Source organism: Xyrauchen texanus, chromosome 22 (genome assembly GCF_025860055.1).
Source record: "Xyrauchen texanus isolate HMW12.3.18 chromosome 22, RBS_HiC_50CHRs, whole genome shotgun sequence".
In the NCBI taxonomy this organism is placed as follows: Eukaryota; Metazoa; Chordata; class Actinopteri; order Cypriniformes; family Catostomidae; genus Xyrauchen; species Xyrauchen texanus.
The window spans coordinates 40611350-40625746 of record NC_068297.1 but is presented as its reverse complement, the minus strand read 5'-3'; the positions used below and the strand labels follow the sequence as shown (position 1 = coordinate 40625746).

Genomic DNA, 14397 nt, shown 5'->3' with positions numbered 1-14397 from the left:
AGAATCTGAGACAAAAATGTAATGGAATAAAAGCAAGTGGAGAAACATCTTTAGGACAGGTTACATATTTTCTTTGCTTTTGTGTATAAAAACCCTGTTACCTTTGTCTCCATCATTAGCGATCTTTTGCAGGTCAATGAAATGTGTTCCAATGGCCACGTCATTTACTTTATCTGAGTCTCGGACCTGCAGCTTCATTCTCCGGCACAAAGGTGGAAACTGCTCTGTGAAAACGACCTGTTCATTCCAGATGGGCTCATAACTGCTCTTCTGAATGGATGTTTTCCCCTATGTTGTGCACAAATGAAAACGTCAGTTGTTGTAGTGAAAATGGAGGCTGGTGAATCTTTCTAGTTGTGAGAATTAGTGAAAGACCATCCAGGCAGATAAATCGGCTGATAATCAACCATTTTGTGTCTTTTAGTTCATGTCTTTTAGCTTTCGAGCCAGTGTACTCTTAAAAGTACAGTATCTCTTTTTCAACCAGAAAAACTGACCAAAATCTTTGATGATTCATCTTTGATGATAACTATACTGAGTTTCGTCCAATTTGCCCAGTTTTGGTTCACGACTGTAACATAACCTAAAGTCCTTTGGCTATTTAAATAAAAGATAGGAGTTATTTGATATCATCTGCTCCAACTACCTGTTTCAATAGGAAATACAGTAAGTCAACACAGGAAATAAAACTTTGCATGTCAAGCTGTTTTATGGCGTCAAAATTTACATCCTTGTCATAGTGCAAAATAAGAGTTTGTTTAAATTCAGAAATTTGTGTACATATTATTTTTGACCATTTAATTGAATTATATCAGCATAACAATGGCCATCAGCCCCCCCCTGCACTCTAGACAACAACTAGTTTCTAAGAATCCAGCCTACCTTCTGTCCTGCAAATTGCACTTGGACATATGGATCAACCAAGTCCTTATTTTCTCCAATGAAAGCTTTTTTGACATTAGCCATAATGCTGGTGTTCATTTTGGGCAACCCCTCGGCTCTGTATATTTTCACATAGAATCTTGCCCATTGACGTTCAGATGGGACGTCTTCTGGCAACAGAAGATTCCTGAATCAAGAAAAAAAAGAGATCTGTGTTTCAGTGTATGGAATTGCCTTGATTAAATATGTGCACTGTTGCATACAATTATCTGGGTGAGTTTGGCTTTGTATTGTTCTGTTAGAGGTAAAAGTGTTGGAGTGACAATAGGTGTGGGATGGAATGACAGTGTGTGCAATAGCATCTGCATAAAATTATATACAGTGTACAGTGTATTTTTACATTTCCTGAAGAAAATGTGAGTGGTGCTTGCCTGTGTAAATTTGCTGCTGGTGTTGCTGGTGGTTGCCAGGGCATTACTGTGCATTTGTTAAGGTGTTCTGAGTGGTTTTAGTTCTCAGTGGCCACTATGGTCTCCTATGGTGGTATTGCTTATTCAATAAGCCTCAGGGAAGGAAATACCTACCCATAGAAAGGTTTTCAAGGCCTTGTGGTTTTAAACGACAAATCTGGCACAAATGGTGCGAGATGAATTATCCTCAGAATTTTATACCTAGTGTTAAGGGTTTGTTCAGATCACTAACCATAAGAATAACCACTTGGACTTCCTAGGATGTCCAAAAGATGTGTGTTGTTAAAAGCGCTATGCAAATATGTGGAGTGGTGGTGGCGTAGTGGCTAAAGCACAGGGCTGTTAATCAGAAGGTCACAGGTTCTAACCCCACGGCCACCACCATTGTGTCCTTGAGTAAGGCACTTAACTCCAGGTTGCTCTGGGGGGGATTGTCCCTGTAATAAGTGCACTGTAAGTTGCTTTGGATAAAAGCGTCTGCCAAATGCATAAATGTAAATGCTAATAAAAATGATTGGACTTGACTTAACAAACAGGAACGGTACTAGGAAGTAATCTTTGTTTGCGACACTTGTACTTTAAGGATGTCCAGTGTTGATCATTTAGCTGTAAGTCATTGAGGGGGCATTAGGAATGTCTGGGGGAGCTTGAGGGAAAATTTGGGGGGCAATGCAACCCCTAGCCCCCCTTTAGACCCCGTAATGTTTGCCAGACAATAGACAAAAAACAATATATTTACCCCTCAATGTCATCCTCATCTGTCTCATTTGCTTTGTGTGGGGTTTTAATAGTGTCGCCCTTTGCAACAACTGCAATGTCACACTTGACGTAGCCTTTACAACCTGCAGTGATGTCTTCAGGGTCACACAAAGTGGCCCATTTGTGGAAGAACTGGTGTTCTGTAAAGTTAATTGACATGCAAAGAATTCCTGAAATATTGCAACCTTTAGTGAAATCAAGAGCTTTAAAATAAAGTAAGTCTGGTTACCAGGTTGTGAATATACTGTGCCCACGTCAATTTTGAAGCTTCCAACCAGAGTTCCGCTCCGCAAAAGATTTTTAGAGTGAATAACCTGCAGAGACACAAAATTAAGAGTTGAAAATGTTGATGATCCACTAACAAGAGGCCATCTGGCTTTAGCCATACTGAAGCAATATTAAATGACACTTACAGACACTTTGAGGATCTTGTCAAACATGACATCAGGAGGAACATTGAAGTCGAAAACAAAGTACTGGAAAAAAAACATTTTGCCATGAGTTTAAGGGTGGATTTCATCAAAACATTATTATTATTTCCATTGCTATTCAATTAATAAGTAAAAAAGAAAAGAAACATACATAAAAAACAAAACAATTTTGAGCATTGGGAAATGTCTCAAATTAGGAAGACACATACCTCATTATAGTAAGGGCAGTTGGTGGACTCCTTCATTGACGTGTACTTTTTATCATCGCCAATTTCTACACACACCACTGGATCCATGTTCAAACCCACCAGCTGTCTTGCTTCTACAACAGTGACACTAACCTAGAAAGAGGGCAGAATTCAAATTTGCAGAATATTGAATGTATATGCCATACATTGTTTATAATATACAAAGGCCCAAAAAGTATTTGGATACTTTAGTCACACTTAAAAATGTAGATATAAAGATATAAAATATCAAATCTTATGGCACCTACACAAATGACACAAGAAGTGTACACAGAACACATATATGAGCCATATTTGCAGCAACTTCTAATGACCTCATGAAATTGAAACTAGAGTTTTGTGACTTTTAGTCCATGTGTGTCAGCTTTGAGGTCATCTTCATGCTAGTGTACTTCAAAACATTGAAATAAATTTATCATTTAATATTTACAGCCTTTCTCCAAGGAGAAAACAGGCCAAAAATATTGATTACTCATCTTGCACTACAGATTTTTGTCCAATCAAATGCTCTCTGGGATTAGAATGTCCCTCCCCCTGCAACAGACCAGAAAATATTTGTTCATCTGTGTCAAACTAAAGCCAATTGGCTATTTTTTCAAAAGGGATGACCCAGACTAACCCTTTGATATGTATCGCCCAAACTTTCGGTTTCAATATAGGACAAGCAAAAAAATAAATAAATAAATCACTTGGATCTTTGACCAGCTGTTGAAAAGTACTGTATACTGCTATCTTCCTTTAAATAAGTGACACTTGCTTTGATCGAAAGATATTTATTTTTAAGTCTTTCGAAGTGTGACATAGGTGTTCAAATACTTTTTGGAACCAATGTATTAATTTTATTAGAGATAAAAATATTAGAGATCTATGTAGATCCATTTCCATTACAAATGTCCATTTGCCATATAATCACATACTTGGAAATCCACTGGTCTTCCAGCACTAGGCTCAATCTTGATGTCAGGCTTTGATCTAAAGTATTTAGAGTATTTTTGGATGGGGAAAAATTCTTACATTGATCAGCCAATTATATGTGTTAGAACATAACATGCAAATAATGTAAAATGTAAAAGTAATGTAGAATATCATATCTGAGTTGAACTCATGTGACTGAACAGTAAATAAGAACGGTCACCTCTTATTGGAGACATTGGTTGTGACAGCAGTCACTGATGCCAGTGAGATCGTGTCAGGGTCGGGCATCCTCATATCTTCTGTCTCCAGAATGGCTGCTTCATCTTTTAGAGTAAACGTTTAAAATATAACTAGATGTTATTACGAACAGCACTGTGGTTTTTCAGTTTTTTGTTTTGTATTAACCAGAGGTAGTTTGACATATATTAATGCTACAAGCACAATTAAGATGTACCATATATACACATAATTCTATATATTATTGTAATATATTCTTTATATTCATATATAGAGTTTTTAATATTTTTCCAATATATATATATATATATATATACAATACTGTGCAAAATTCTTAGGCACATAAGATGTTTCACAAAAGCATTTATCTTCAGATGGTTATTTATATCTTCTGCTTTAGTGTGTTAATAGGAAAAATACATTTTAGACCCAAACATTACTTATGCAAATAGAAAAGATTAGAATAGAAGAACAGGGAGCCCCGCAACAGATGCCATGTCAGTGCCCCCCACTGAACATCAAGTCAGTCATAAAGAGACAGAAGTAATTGAGACAGCCTAAATATATAGAAGAACCATGATGAATTCTCCAAGAAACTTGAACTTCCGATCCGCCAACAACCAAGAATACTCACTATGTATTATTTTTCACAAGTGCCTAAAACTTTTGCACAGTACCGTGTATGTATCTGTGTATACACCTATATATATATCTGTGTATGTACCGTGTATATATCTTTATATATACTGTATATATTAAATATATTATATTTGCCATTCATTACTACAATTGATCAATCATACAGAAATAATATTGTAAAATAATAATCTAAACAAAGCCTACCATACAATAAACAACTCCATGCATTTTCATTTCCGCAAAGGTTTAGAAAAGGATTCACCTTGACCTTTGCCATCATCCTTAGCACGATGCTTGTTACGCTTCATTGTTGCGAATGATTTGCTTCAATCCTCTAAGTATGAATAAAAAAGTAAATAAGTTTATAATCTCTCAGTTAAATGTAATGATAATGTCATTTGAACTTTATATTGCTTTAAACTCATCCATTATTTTTTTAATTCAAATTGTACATGCAAATACACTGAAAAGAATTTGGTAAAATCTTATACAATAATAATAATAATAATAATAATAATAATAATTACTTCCATTTATATAACTTTTTTTGTAGAAACATAAAGGGCTTTACACAGTTGTGGAATCTCCTTAACTACCACCAAAATCTAAATTGATTTCAAGTCAACATATTATTGAACATCACGTAATCAACCTGAATATTAGGTTAAACCAATAAAAATGAGTTAAGGGTTAGATCAGGTAGAAATATTTTTTAAGATTACAATTGCAGGTTACAATAATTCAATAAAGTCGATGACCTAACCCCTCTGTAATTAGCAGTCGTAAAAGCTAATTATTCAAATGAGCGAATGATCACTATACAACATGTATTTTAAAATGTCAACTTAAAGATTAACTTCTAATGAAATTATAAATATATTTTGATTAAGTATAAATTAAGCATAAATAACCATGAACTATTTTAAGGTATGTATGTTCATTAGCATGTACTGAGTAATACTAATGAGCACAAGCAAGTACCTAAAGTGTAATTATCAAATGGATACATTGTAATTTCATATACAGAAATTATTGTTCTTACTATTTTAGTTCATTATTGTAACATTACATATGTCTGTAAAATAAAGTGTTACTAATATTACCTTTATTTTATTCTACCTGGGCTGCCAGAAACATCCGTAATCACACATAAACATTTAAACACTAATTTGAGTATATTATGAACATAAAGTACTGTATGTACACACTGAAAGTCATTGCCACTTACAAACAACTATTACAATGTTTGGTTTGTCATGAGCGCCAAAACACCTGAATGCAACAAGTCTGACATAATCAAGAGTCCATACTTACCGTCCTACGCAACTGCTTCTCGATTTTCTCAATCACATCCAGCAGTTTGGAGCAATTTCAAACGAATTTCTATACTTCAAGATGTTCTTAAAACGACTGGTCTACATACCCATTATTGACATTTGGATGGCAGAAACCGAGAGGCCACAAAATAACTCAAAAAGAGTTTGGTTTGCTCTAAGCCTGAGGTTGGACAGGAGACATGTGATATGCTAATGAATACTGTATTAGTGTTGAACCTGAGACACTGGTAACTAGAACTAGATCCTGTTGAGAGAGATCACATGGGTTTTAGACAGACTACCACCCTAGATATTGCAATATACTCAGTGTAACTACACAACAAGTAAACTAACACGAGGAAAATGTTGTATCAGTAGTTTGGGGAGAATTTGAATGTAATGCCCTACCAAGCTTGAAGTCCTAGCAGTGGTGTAACGATACTAATCTAGCGATACTACATTATACCAATGGTAGAATTTGCTCTAGTATTTTTAAATGGCAGTGCAGTATGTTGAGCAATAATGTCAAATGAGATGCTTCTCAAATGGTTTTGCTTCATGACTCACATTTTACCCTGGACATCAAGTGGCGACTTAACACATGCAGTACCAAAATTGTTTATCATTCAACAGCAAAGAATTGTCCTTGAAATAAATGTACTATGCTAATATTATCAATGATAATATAATATTAAATGCAATTAATGAATAAATATTTAAATAATAACAATAAGTTCAGCAGCCAGTAAGTCATTACACTAAACATATTGTGGTAGACATGACCATGTTTGTCCTCACTGCGAGTGATATTATAAATGAATTTAAACCGAGTGGATATTGTTCACAACACTGTCATTTAAGCGTCACGTCACACAACAGCAGGACGTCAATTTCTGTGAAGCGCTGGGTGCAGTGTCAACAAATGTGCCTCTTGTAAGAAACCTCTTTACATTTTTTTATTGAATCCTGTTTGGTTGTAAAGAGTAGCGTCTCTAAAAATATCTTAAAAAATCCATTCATTTTTCGCGTGACAGTTCTCTGAAAAACAAGATGTCAACATACGTGGAAAATGGGACCTTATTCCCTCAAAATTTTTACAAACATATTAAAGGGATAGTTCACCCAAAAATGAAAATTATCCTAGATGTACATGACTTTCTTCTTTCAGTCAAATACAATTGGAGTTATGTTAATAAATATCCTGGCTCTTCCCAGCTTTATAATGGGAGTGAATGGTACCTTAGAATTTGAAGCCCAAAAAAGCGCATCCATCCATCAAAAAAGTAATCCATACGGCTATGGAAAAATAACTTTATAAACTATAATCACTGGTTTCCGGTAATGGCCATCTGCGCGTTCACAAGAGAGACGGGTTCCGGCGTATGACATAGGCATGGTGTAACCTCTGGTGAGGAGTGACGAACGCGAAAGCGCAGAGGATAGAGCAAGCCAGGGAATGCGCAGACAGCCGTTGGAACCCCCTGGAGCCGTATGGATTACTTTTTTGATGGATGGATGCGCTTTTTTGGGCTTCAAAATCTAAGGTACCGTTCACTCACATTATAAAGCTTGGAAGAGCCAGGATATTTTTTTATATAACTCTGATTGTGTTTGGCTGAAAGAAGAAAGTAATATGGATGGAATAGGATGCTTTAATTATGGGATCATTTTTATTTTTGGGTGAACTAACCCTTTAACAAGTTTTAATAACTTTCAACATAAACACATCTGTGGGTAATTTTGCTTCATTTTAATATAAATTTTGTTATATTTTATTTTGAAATCACTTTACAATTTGGTTCCATTCATTTACATTAGTAAATATATTCCTATATGTACTGTGCATTTTCACATTGAGAATAAATGTATTCATGCAATTTCATAAAATTTTGCTTTCAGAGGCTTTATATGGAGTTAGGATGAAAATAAGATGCATTTCTAACTTTTCTGAGACCAGTGCAGACAGACAGCACACTGGAGGTTAAGTCATTCACTAAATAGGGAGTAAGGGAGCATCCTATAGTTCTCTATGCAGTTAAGTGCGTTCACTCCTAAAATCTGATCAAAAGTTCAGTTTCAGGTTCAGATGATGTTTGGATCACTCAACATGTTTGACACACATGGGACAATGATCATCAGTACATAGATTCACAATTTATAATGCAATATTTTCTTTTAACATGGTTGGCAGTGATTGGTTGATGCTGGTCATTACTTTTAATCAGAATTATTTATTCAGCTTTATAGAAAATCGGCTGTAATTTCTATAACATCTCAAAAATATGAATAACCAACACTACTGGACACATAATAAACTACTTGGAACAAATCTTACATTCTATTGCTTGGTATTATTTCAAATGTCATCACTTAGTCCTGCTGTCCACATATGTGGACATCCATTTTTAGGATAACTATTTGGTCTAAAAAAACATTTTATTTATTTATTTGTATTGTTTATTAGGTGTTACTAGTTACAAATCAACAAGGGAAATGGAAAATGCGCAAAGCAGTCACGCTCGGGTCTCAGGAGGCTAAAGCATTCTGGGTCATATTTTAGCTTTTGCCTACTTTTTGAGGACGATGGCATGACACAACCTGTCCATGTTGACATCTGTCTTATTTGACTGGTTTCAACCAAATTACAGATGGATTTGTACAAAATACAGGAGAGTTTGATTGAACACACATCCTTTGGATGTCAAAAACAGTAAAAAAAAGTGTTTTCTCCTCCCTTTTAAAAATGATTGGTTATATGTTTGCATTTTATTATATGCAGTTAGCATTGTTTTATCCTTGCCGTAGGTGACCCTTTCAGAACAGACCTATGTCCCATTTTTAGGTCATGACCCACCAGTTGAGAACCACGTAGTGGTAGTTTACAAACAAGAATTGGGTCTCAATTTACAATTGGAAACAAACTCAAGCTGTCACTGTAAAACTATTTTAGTGAAATGAAATGCCTTATCCTGCATTTTTTCATAGGTTTCACAATGTTGAGTTGACAAAGTTATTTTTAAAATAGCCCCTCTGTTTGTGATGTATTTCACTCAGAAGACAAATAAAACTGATTATGTCATAATTGATGGGGTCTTGTTTCAACGGCAACTTGCTGACAACATGTAGCTTTGGTAACCAATTAGTATCAGGTGGTAATATACAATGCAAATTTCTCTAAATTTGATACTTAAATGCCTTTTTTTGAAATTGCATTTTACAGCTTAATAATAAACATATAAATAAGAAATATAAATATTAGGAACAAATTCCCACGGACCATTTGTACGCTAAAAACTCACACCCGAAGATATGTAAGGTATGATGAGTCAAAGTCTTCACAGGTATTTTAGAGAACATCTCTATGCTTTTACTGTTTCACTGACACATACATATAAGTTTTGCTTGCATGTTGGAAATTATAAAATGTGCATGAAGGAGAACATGTGCATTATGTCTCTTCCATCAACAATGCTTTAGCAGATGGTATATAATACAAGTCTTTTGAAAACTCGAACTAAAGTAACCAGCTCATGAATAAGACATGCTCTTTGTAAGGTATACGTTTAAGTCTAAGGTTGCCTGTATCCAGTGAAATGTCCTAAATTATTCAATGGTGCCAATCACTGTCGCATGCGTCATCCACAATGAAAGAGTGTCATTTGCATTGTTTTGACAGATATTTATGCATCATTAGCCAATAAAGATATATACTGAGTAAACATTGTTCTTGAAGCACTTTTTGTGCTTGTTCAAGAATTTTGTCTTCAAGAAAAGATCTTGTCTTTTAATGCATTAAAGGGGGCTCAAAGGAGTGTCGTTTCCTTGAAACCCTTTATAATCAAGACAATTTTTGGATGTCCAAACCTGTGCCTCATTGCGGTTTCATCATCTTCACTGAGTGGATTGATAATCTGCTTTTCTTTGGTGCTTTGACGATTGCCATTGTGTGGAGTGCACTCCACTTCGCCATTGAAATTGCAAGCCTTAAAGCGAGAGGATTACTTATCGCCTCGAATGTACCAGAAGACAGACAAGCCTTCGTGTCACCGATGACACTGTGCTTTCACCGAGCAGATTATTCCTTTTCATTCTTGTGCTCTGGCGGACATCAGTGCATTCTTTCATGCTATTGAGTTGAGTTGTGTGTGTAATAAAGTTTATTACTGTGTACAAAAGCACTAAAAGAGCCATTTTCTTAACAATGTCTTTATAAAGATGGTGTTTCGCACATTTTTTCCACACTGTAAAACTGCATCCCACTCTCCGACGGGTAAGAACACTGTACTCTCTAACTGGGTCATGCCTACGTTGAGGCAGTGCTTCATTGTGAACGCTTGAGGCTCAAAACGCTTCACTCGTAGCTCGCCTTCTTCACAAAGGACGAAAGGATAATCTCCCTTCCCACCATGCACCTTCAGTGGCTCCTGAAGGACCACACAAGGGAGGTGTGTGATGCCATGAAGGATATCGTTGGAGAAGTTAAGGTGGATTTGTTGATGTCGCAAGTCTTGAATGGCTCTTCATCTTCATATGCAGCATTTTCACCCATTTAGTATACCCGGGACTACCTGCGCCCCACTATCAGAGTGCATGGTGTGATCGTGTTTGCCAATTACAAGGAGGAGGGTGATGTGATTTAATTTGCAGTGTCGGAACCAAGGATTGGTCTCGCTTGTTGAGTCTTTGTGCATTTCTCCCTATGGGGCTGAAAAATGCACTCCGAGTTGGACCAGGTGCTCTCCCGGGCTGTCGAGAAACAGAGGCTTGAATGGCCTGCACCTGAGGAGCTGGAGAATTCTCAACTTGATGAGCGTTTTTTACCAAACCATTCTTTCCAGAGCTGCATTACCAGCTGGTCAAAATGTGGCGTGGGCCTTACTTGGCATGCAAGTATTTTTTGGGTGTAGCTGCCTTTATGACGCTAGCCCATGCCATGCCAGAGGTTATACAGTGATTTCCTCAGACAAGGAGGTGGTGGCAGCCTATCTCTGCCCCTCTTTAGTGCCGGGTTGGAAGATCTGACTGGCCCTTTTGTCTTAACCATGCCACGTTACATCTTACGTCTGTGTTTGTTGGCAAGGCATACGCAGTGGCGAGTCAGGCTGGTACCACCGTACATACCTTGACGATGTTGCAGGTATACCAGGCTGACCTTCTTAAGGAAATGGACCAAAGTGGTCCAGACCCCAAAAAATTTCAAGATCTGAGTCGCACTACTAATCTAGCACTCCGGGCTACCAAAGTGACCACCTTTCTTGACACCCTGGTGTCGCAGAAACGGCTCTTCGGTGACTCCATAGGGGCCTTCACCGAAAGGTTAAAGCATTTAAAAAAAATTTTTTTTTGCTGAGGCAAAATGTATCTCATATACAGCCTCTTCCTCAGGCCAGCATCCTGCCAAAGTCAATAGACAGCCTGTTGCTCAGGATCCTCAGGCTGTGCAGGACACGCTTGAATCCATCAAATCCATTGTCCAAAAAGGCTTCTACAGCTGGTATACATGTATGGCCCCTAAACAGGGCCCGTCTGACATAGATAGGTTGTTGCAACCATTGCTTGACACCTTAATAAAGGCCAGAGCCCCCTCTATGAGGTGGCTGTAGGCTTCGAAACGGCACCTTTTCTCTGACTGGTGCTCCTCTCATGGTGAGGACACACCATTCAGACAGTGCTGCACTTCTTACAAGAGTGTTTGGACACTAGTCTCATCCCGTCCACTCTTAAAGTGTATGTGGACACAATAGCGTAGAAGTATATTATGTTGGATGGTTTGCCATTGGGTAAACATTCTCTGGTCAAGCTCCTCCCCCTCCACCACCTGCGAGAGTATGGCCCCCAGTCCTCTGTTTGAAGCGTCTGTCTATAATAGGAAAGTGAGAGAGAAATTAGGTGCATGTAAAAGCGGCCCCCCACAAAGTGTGGCTTTAACCTGCGTGAATGCCTGTTGGCACTGCTAGGACCACTGGACAGGGTTTGGAGCCCCCTTTTTTAGTGAGGTCAGTCAACGGGCTGGTGACGTCCGAATAATTAGGGACAAACCTTCTGTAAAAGCCAGTCAGCCCCAGGAACTGCCTCACCTGCTTTTTGGTCTTGGTCTCAGGCAGGTCACAACCACCACAGTCTTGTCAATTTGGGGACGTACCTGGCCGTGTCCAAATTAGAACCCCAGATACCATACCTCCACACACCCAATCACGCACTTCTTGGGGTTTGCTGTGAGCCCCGCCCACCACAGCGATCTCAGATGTTGCGTGTGCCGCTGCCAATCATTACTACATATGATACTATCATCCAAATAGGCAGCGGCGTAAGCCGATTGCAGCCGGAGGACACGGTCCATGAGACACTTTAATGTAGCCGGGGTGCCAAACAAACCGAACGGAAGCATCACAAATTGATGCAATCCGAATAGCGTGGAGAAGGCTGTTTTTTCACAGGAAATTGGTGTAAAGGGGATCTGCCAATAACCCTTTGTCAAATCCAAAGTTGAATAAAATCGAGCAGTACCTAACCGATCGAGCAACTCATCAACGCGGGGCATTGGGTACGAATCAAATTTAGACACCACGTTGACGTTTCTATAATCCACACAGACCCGTCGCTCTTGGGGACAAGAACAACTGGGCTGGACCAATCACTGTGGGATTCCTCTATTACCCCCATATCGAGCATCGCGTCTAATTCTTCCTGAATTATTTTCTTTTTGTGTTCAGGCAAGCGATAGGGACGGCTATGTACCACCACTCCCGGGTCAGTCTTAATGTGGTGCTGGATGAGGTTCGTACGACCCGGTAGAGTGGAAAACACTTCTGCAAACTCCAGTTGCATCTTGGCAACCTCTGCAAGTTGATATGGTGAGAGGTGGTCTCCGCAAATGACTGGAGAGATATGTTTGTTTTCTGTATCCACCTCCGGCCCGAGCTCTGCTTTTTCCGGAACTACCATAGCCAACATAAAGGTAGGTGAAGGTAGGGAGCAATACAAGTACCTTATATCCCAGTGCAAATTCCTGCAGATGAGTTCCCCTGTCATACAGTAGCCGCTGTCGTTCTTGAGCTTGGAGTAAATTCTCCTGTGTTAGTTTCCCCAGTGTGTGAAGTTTTGCTCTAAGATCAAGAATGTACTGAATTTTCTATCTTGCTATTTGAAGGTCCCTCCTCCCAAGCTTTGCGGATGGCTTGCGGGTCCTCTCGTACTGCGAATAACAGGGGGTCGAGCCATTTATCCCAATTTCTAGCATCATTGTGCACAAACTTACCAATCATGTTCTTAAGGGTTTTATTAAATCGCTCCACCAGGCTATCTGTCTGCGGATGGTAAACACTGGTGCGAATCGATTTAACACCCAATAGTTCATAAAGCTTGCGTAGTGTATATGACATAAAGGTTGTGCCCTGGTCGGTGAGGATTTCTTTCGGAATCCCCACCCGGGAGATCATTTTGAAGAGTGCCTCCGCAATACTACGTGCTGAGATGTTTCTCAGAGGCACTGCTTCCGGATATCGCATTGCATAATCCTAATACAAAGCAATGTCCGCATGCTGTCCCCTCTAATGGCCCAACGAGGTCGATGTCAATTCTCTCGAAGGGGACCTTGATTAGCGGAAGAGGATGCAATGACGCATTTGGGGTGGCCGGTGGATTCACCAGCTGACATTCACAGCACGCCGCACACCACCTGCGGACATCACCACCAATGCCCAGCCAATAAAAATGGGCTATTAAGAGTTTCAGTGTTTTACTTTCCCCTAGGTGACCTGCCATCGGATTATAGTGAGCCGCCTGGAAAACCATTTTTCTTTATATGAGTGTCCTGCATCAGTCTATACAGCCGCTCGTTTATAATCGTAAAATAGGGATATAAAAGTGCGACATTTGGTGGAGTTGTTGACCATGAATCACTCTCACTTGGTTAAAGGTGTGCTTGAGGGTTTCTTCTCTTGACTGCTCCAAAGGGAAATCCCCTTCAGGACATCCCCTGTGAATGGGAGCTGACGAAGACGGCCCCGGCTCCACCTCCCCCACCAGAGCGTCACACATTTCACATCTCTTCATTTTTACGCAGGACCCACCCATGCACATTCCCTTTAATACGCTTCTAAATTAGTCCAATCAGCGGATGGGTGAAGCGGGAACTAAACGTGGCCTCCACTTTATGCTTTGTTCCTGTGGTGGAGCTCCTTGCCTCCGCGGGGCAGGAATGGGCAGAGTGAGAGGGGAGGTGGGAACACACAGGGGGAGAAGGGAGAGAAAGAGAAGAAGAAAGCTCTTCCGCCCTCGGGTACGCTGCCATATGGTCCTCCGTGAGTCAGACAGCTTGCACTGTGTTATGCTTATGCTCCACAACTGGTTGGTTACTGCCAATTGCAGTACATTGCCGGTCTGTGACTGTTCTGTGTATCCATATATTTTGAGTTAAAATATTCTCTCAAAGAATATCAAACGCTTACCTGAAGTGACTTATCCAGATGTGATGTTGATACTGAGAGCGTCTACGTGA

The 14397-nt window shown here is 39.1% G+C and overlaps 1 protein-coding gene across 1 annotated transcript in view; it reads right to left on the bottom strand.

Annotated features, from left to right (window-relative positions):
• The window catches only part of LOC127662711 (otoferlin-like), a 47723-nt gene extending 42834 nt beyond the window's left edge, over nucleotides 1–4889 (bottom strand). The window contains exons 1-9 of the mRNA XM_052153997.1: nucleotides 4844–4889; nucleotides 3926–4028; nucleotides 3708–3762; nucleotides 2752–2883; nucleotides 2525–2587; nucleotides 2341–2425; nucleotides 2092–2251; nucleotides 883–1069; nucleotides 102–288 (exon numbers count right to left, since the gene is read on the bottom strand). Of these exons, the coding sequence (XP_052009957.1) occupies nucleotides 102–288; nucleotides 883–1069; nucleotides 2092–2251; nucleotides 2341–2425; nucleotides 2525–2587; nucleotides 2752–2883; nucleotides 3708–3762; nucleotides 3926–4028; nucleotides 4844–4889 (1018 nt within the window). The remainder of the gene's footprint in view (nucleotides 1–101; nucleotides 289–882; nucleotides 1070–2091; nucleotides 2252–2340; nucleotides 2426–2524; nucleotides 2588–2751; nucleotides 2884–3707; nucleotides 3763–3925; nucleotides 4029–4843) is intronic.
• Nucleotides 4890–14397: the final 9508 nt, after the last annotated feature.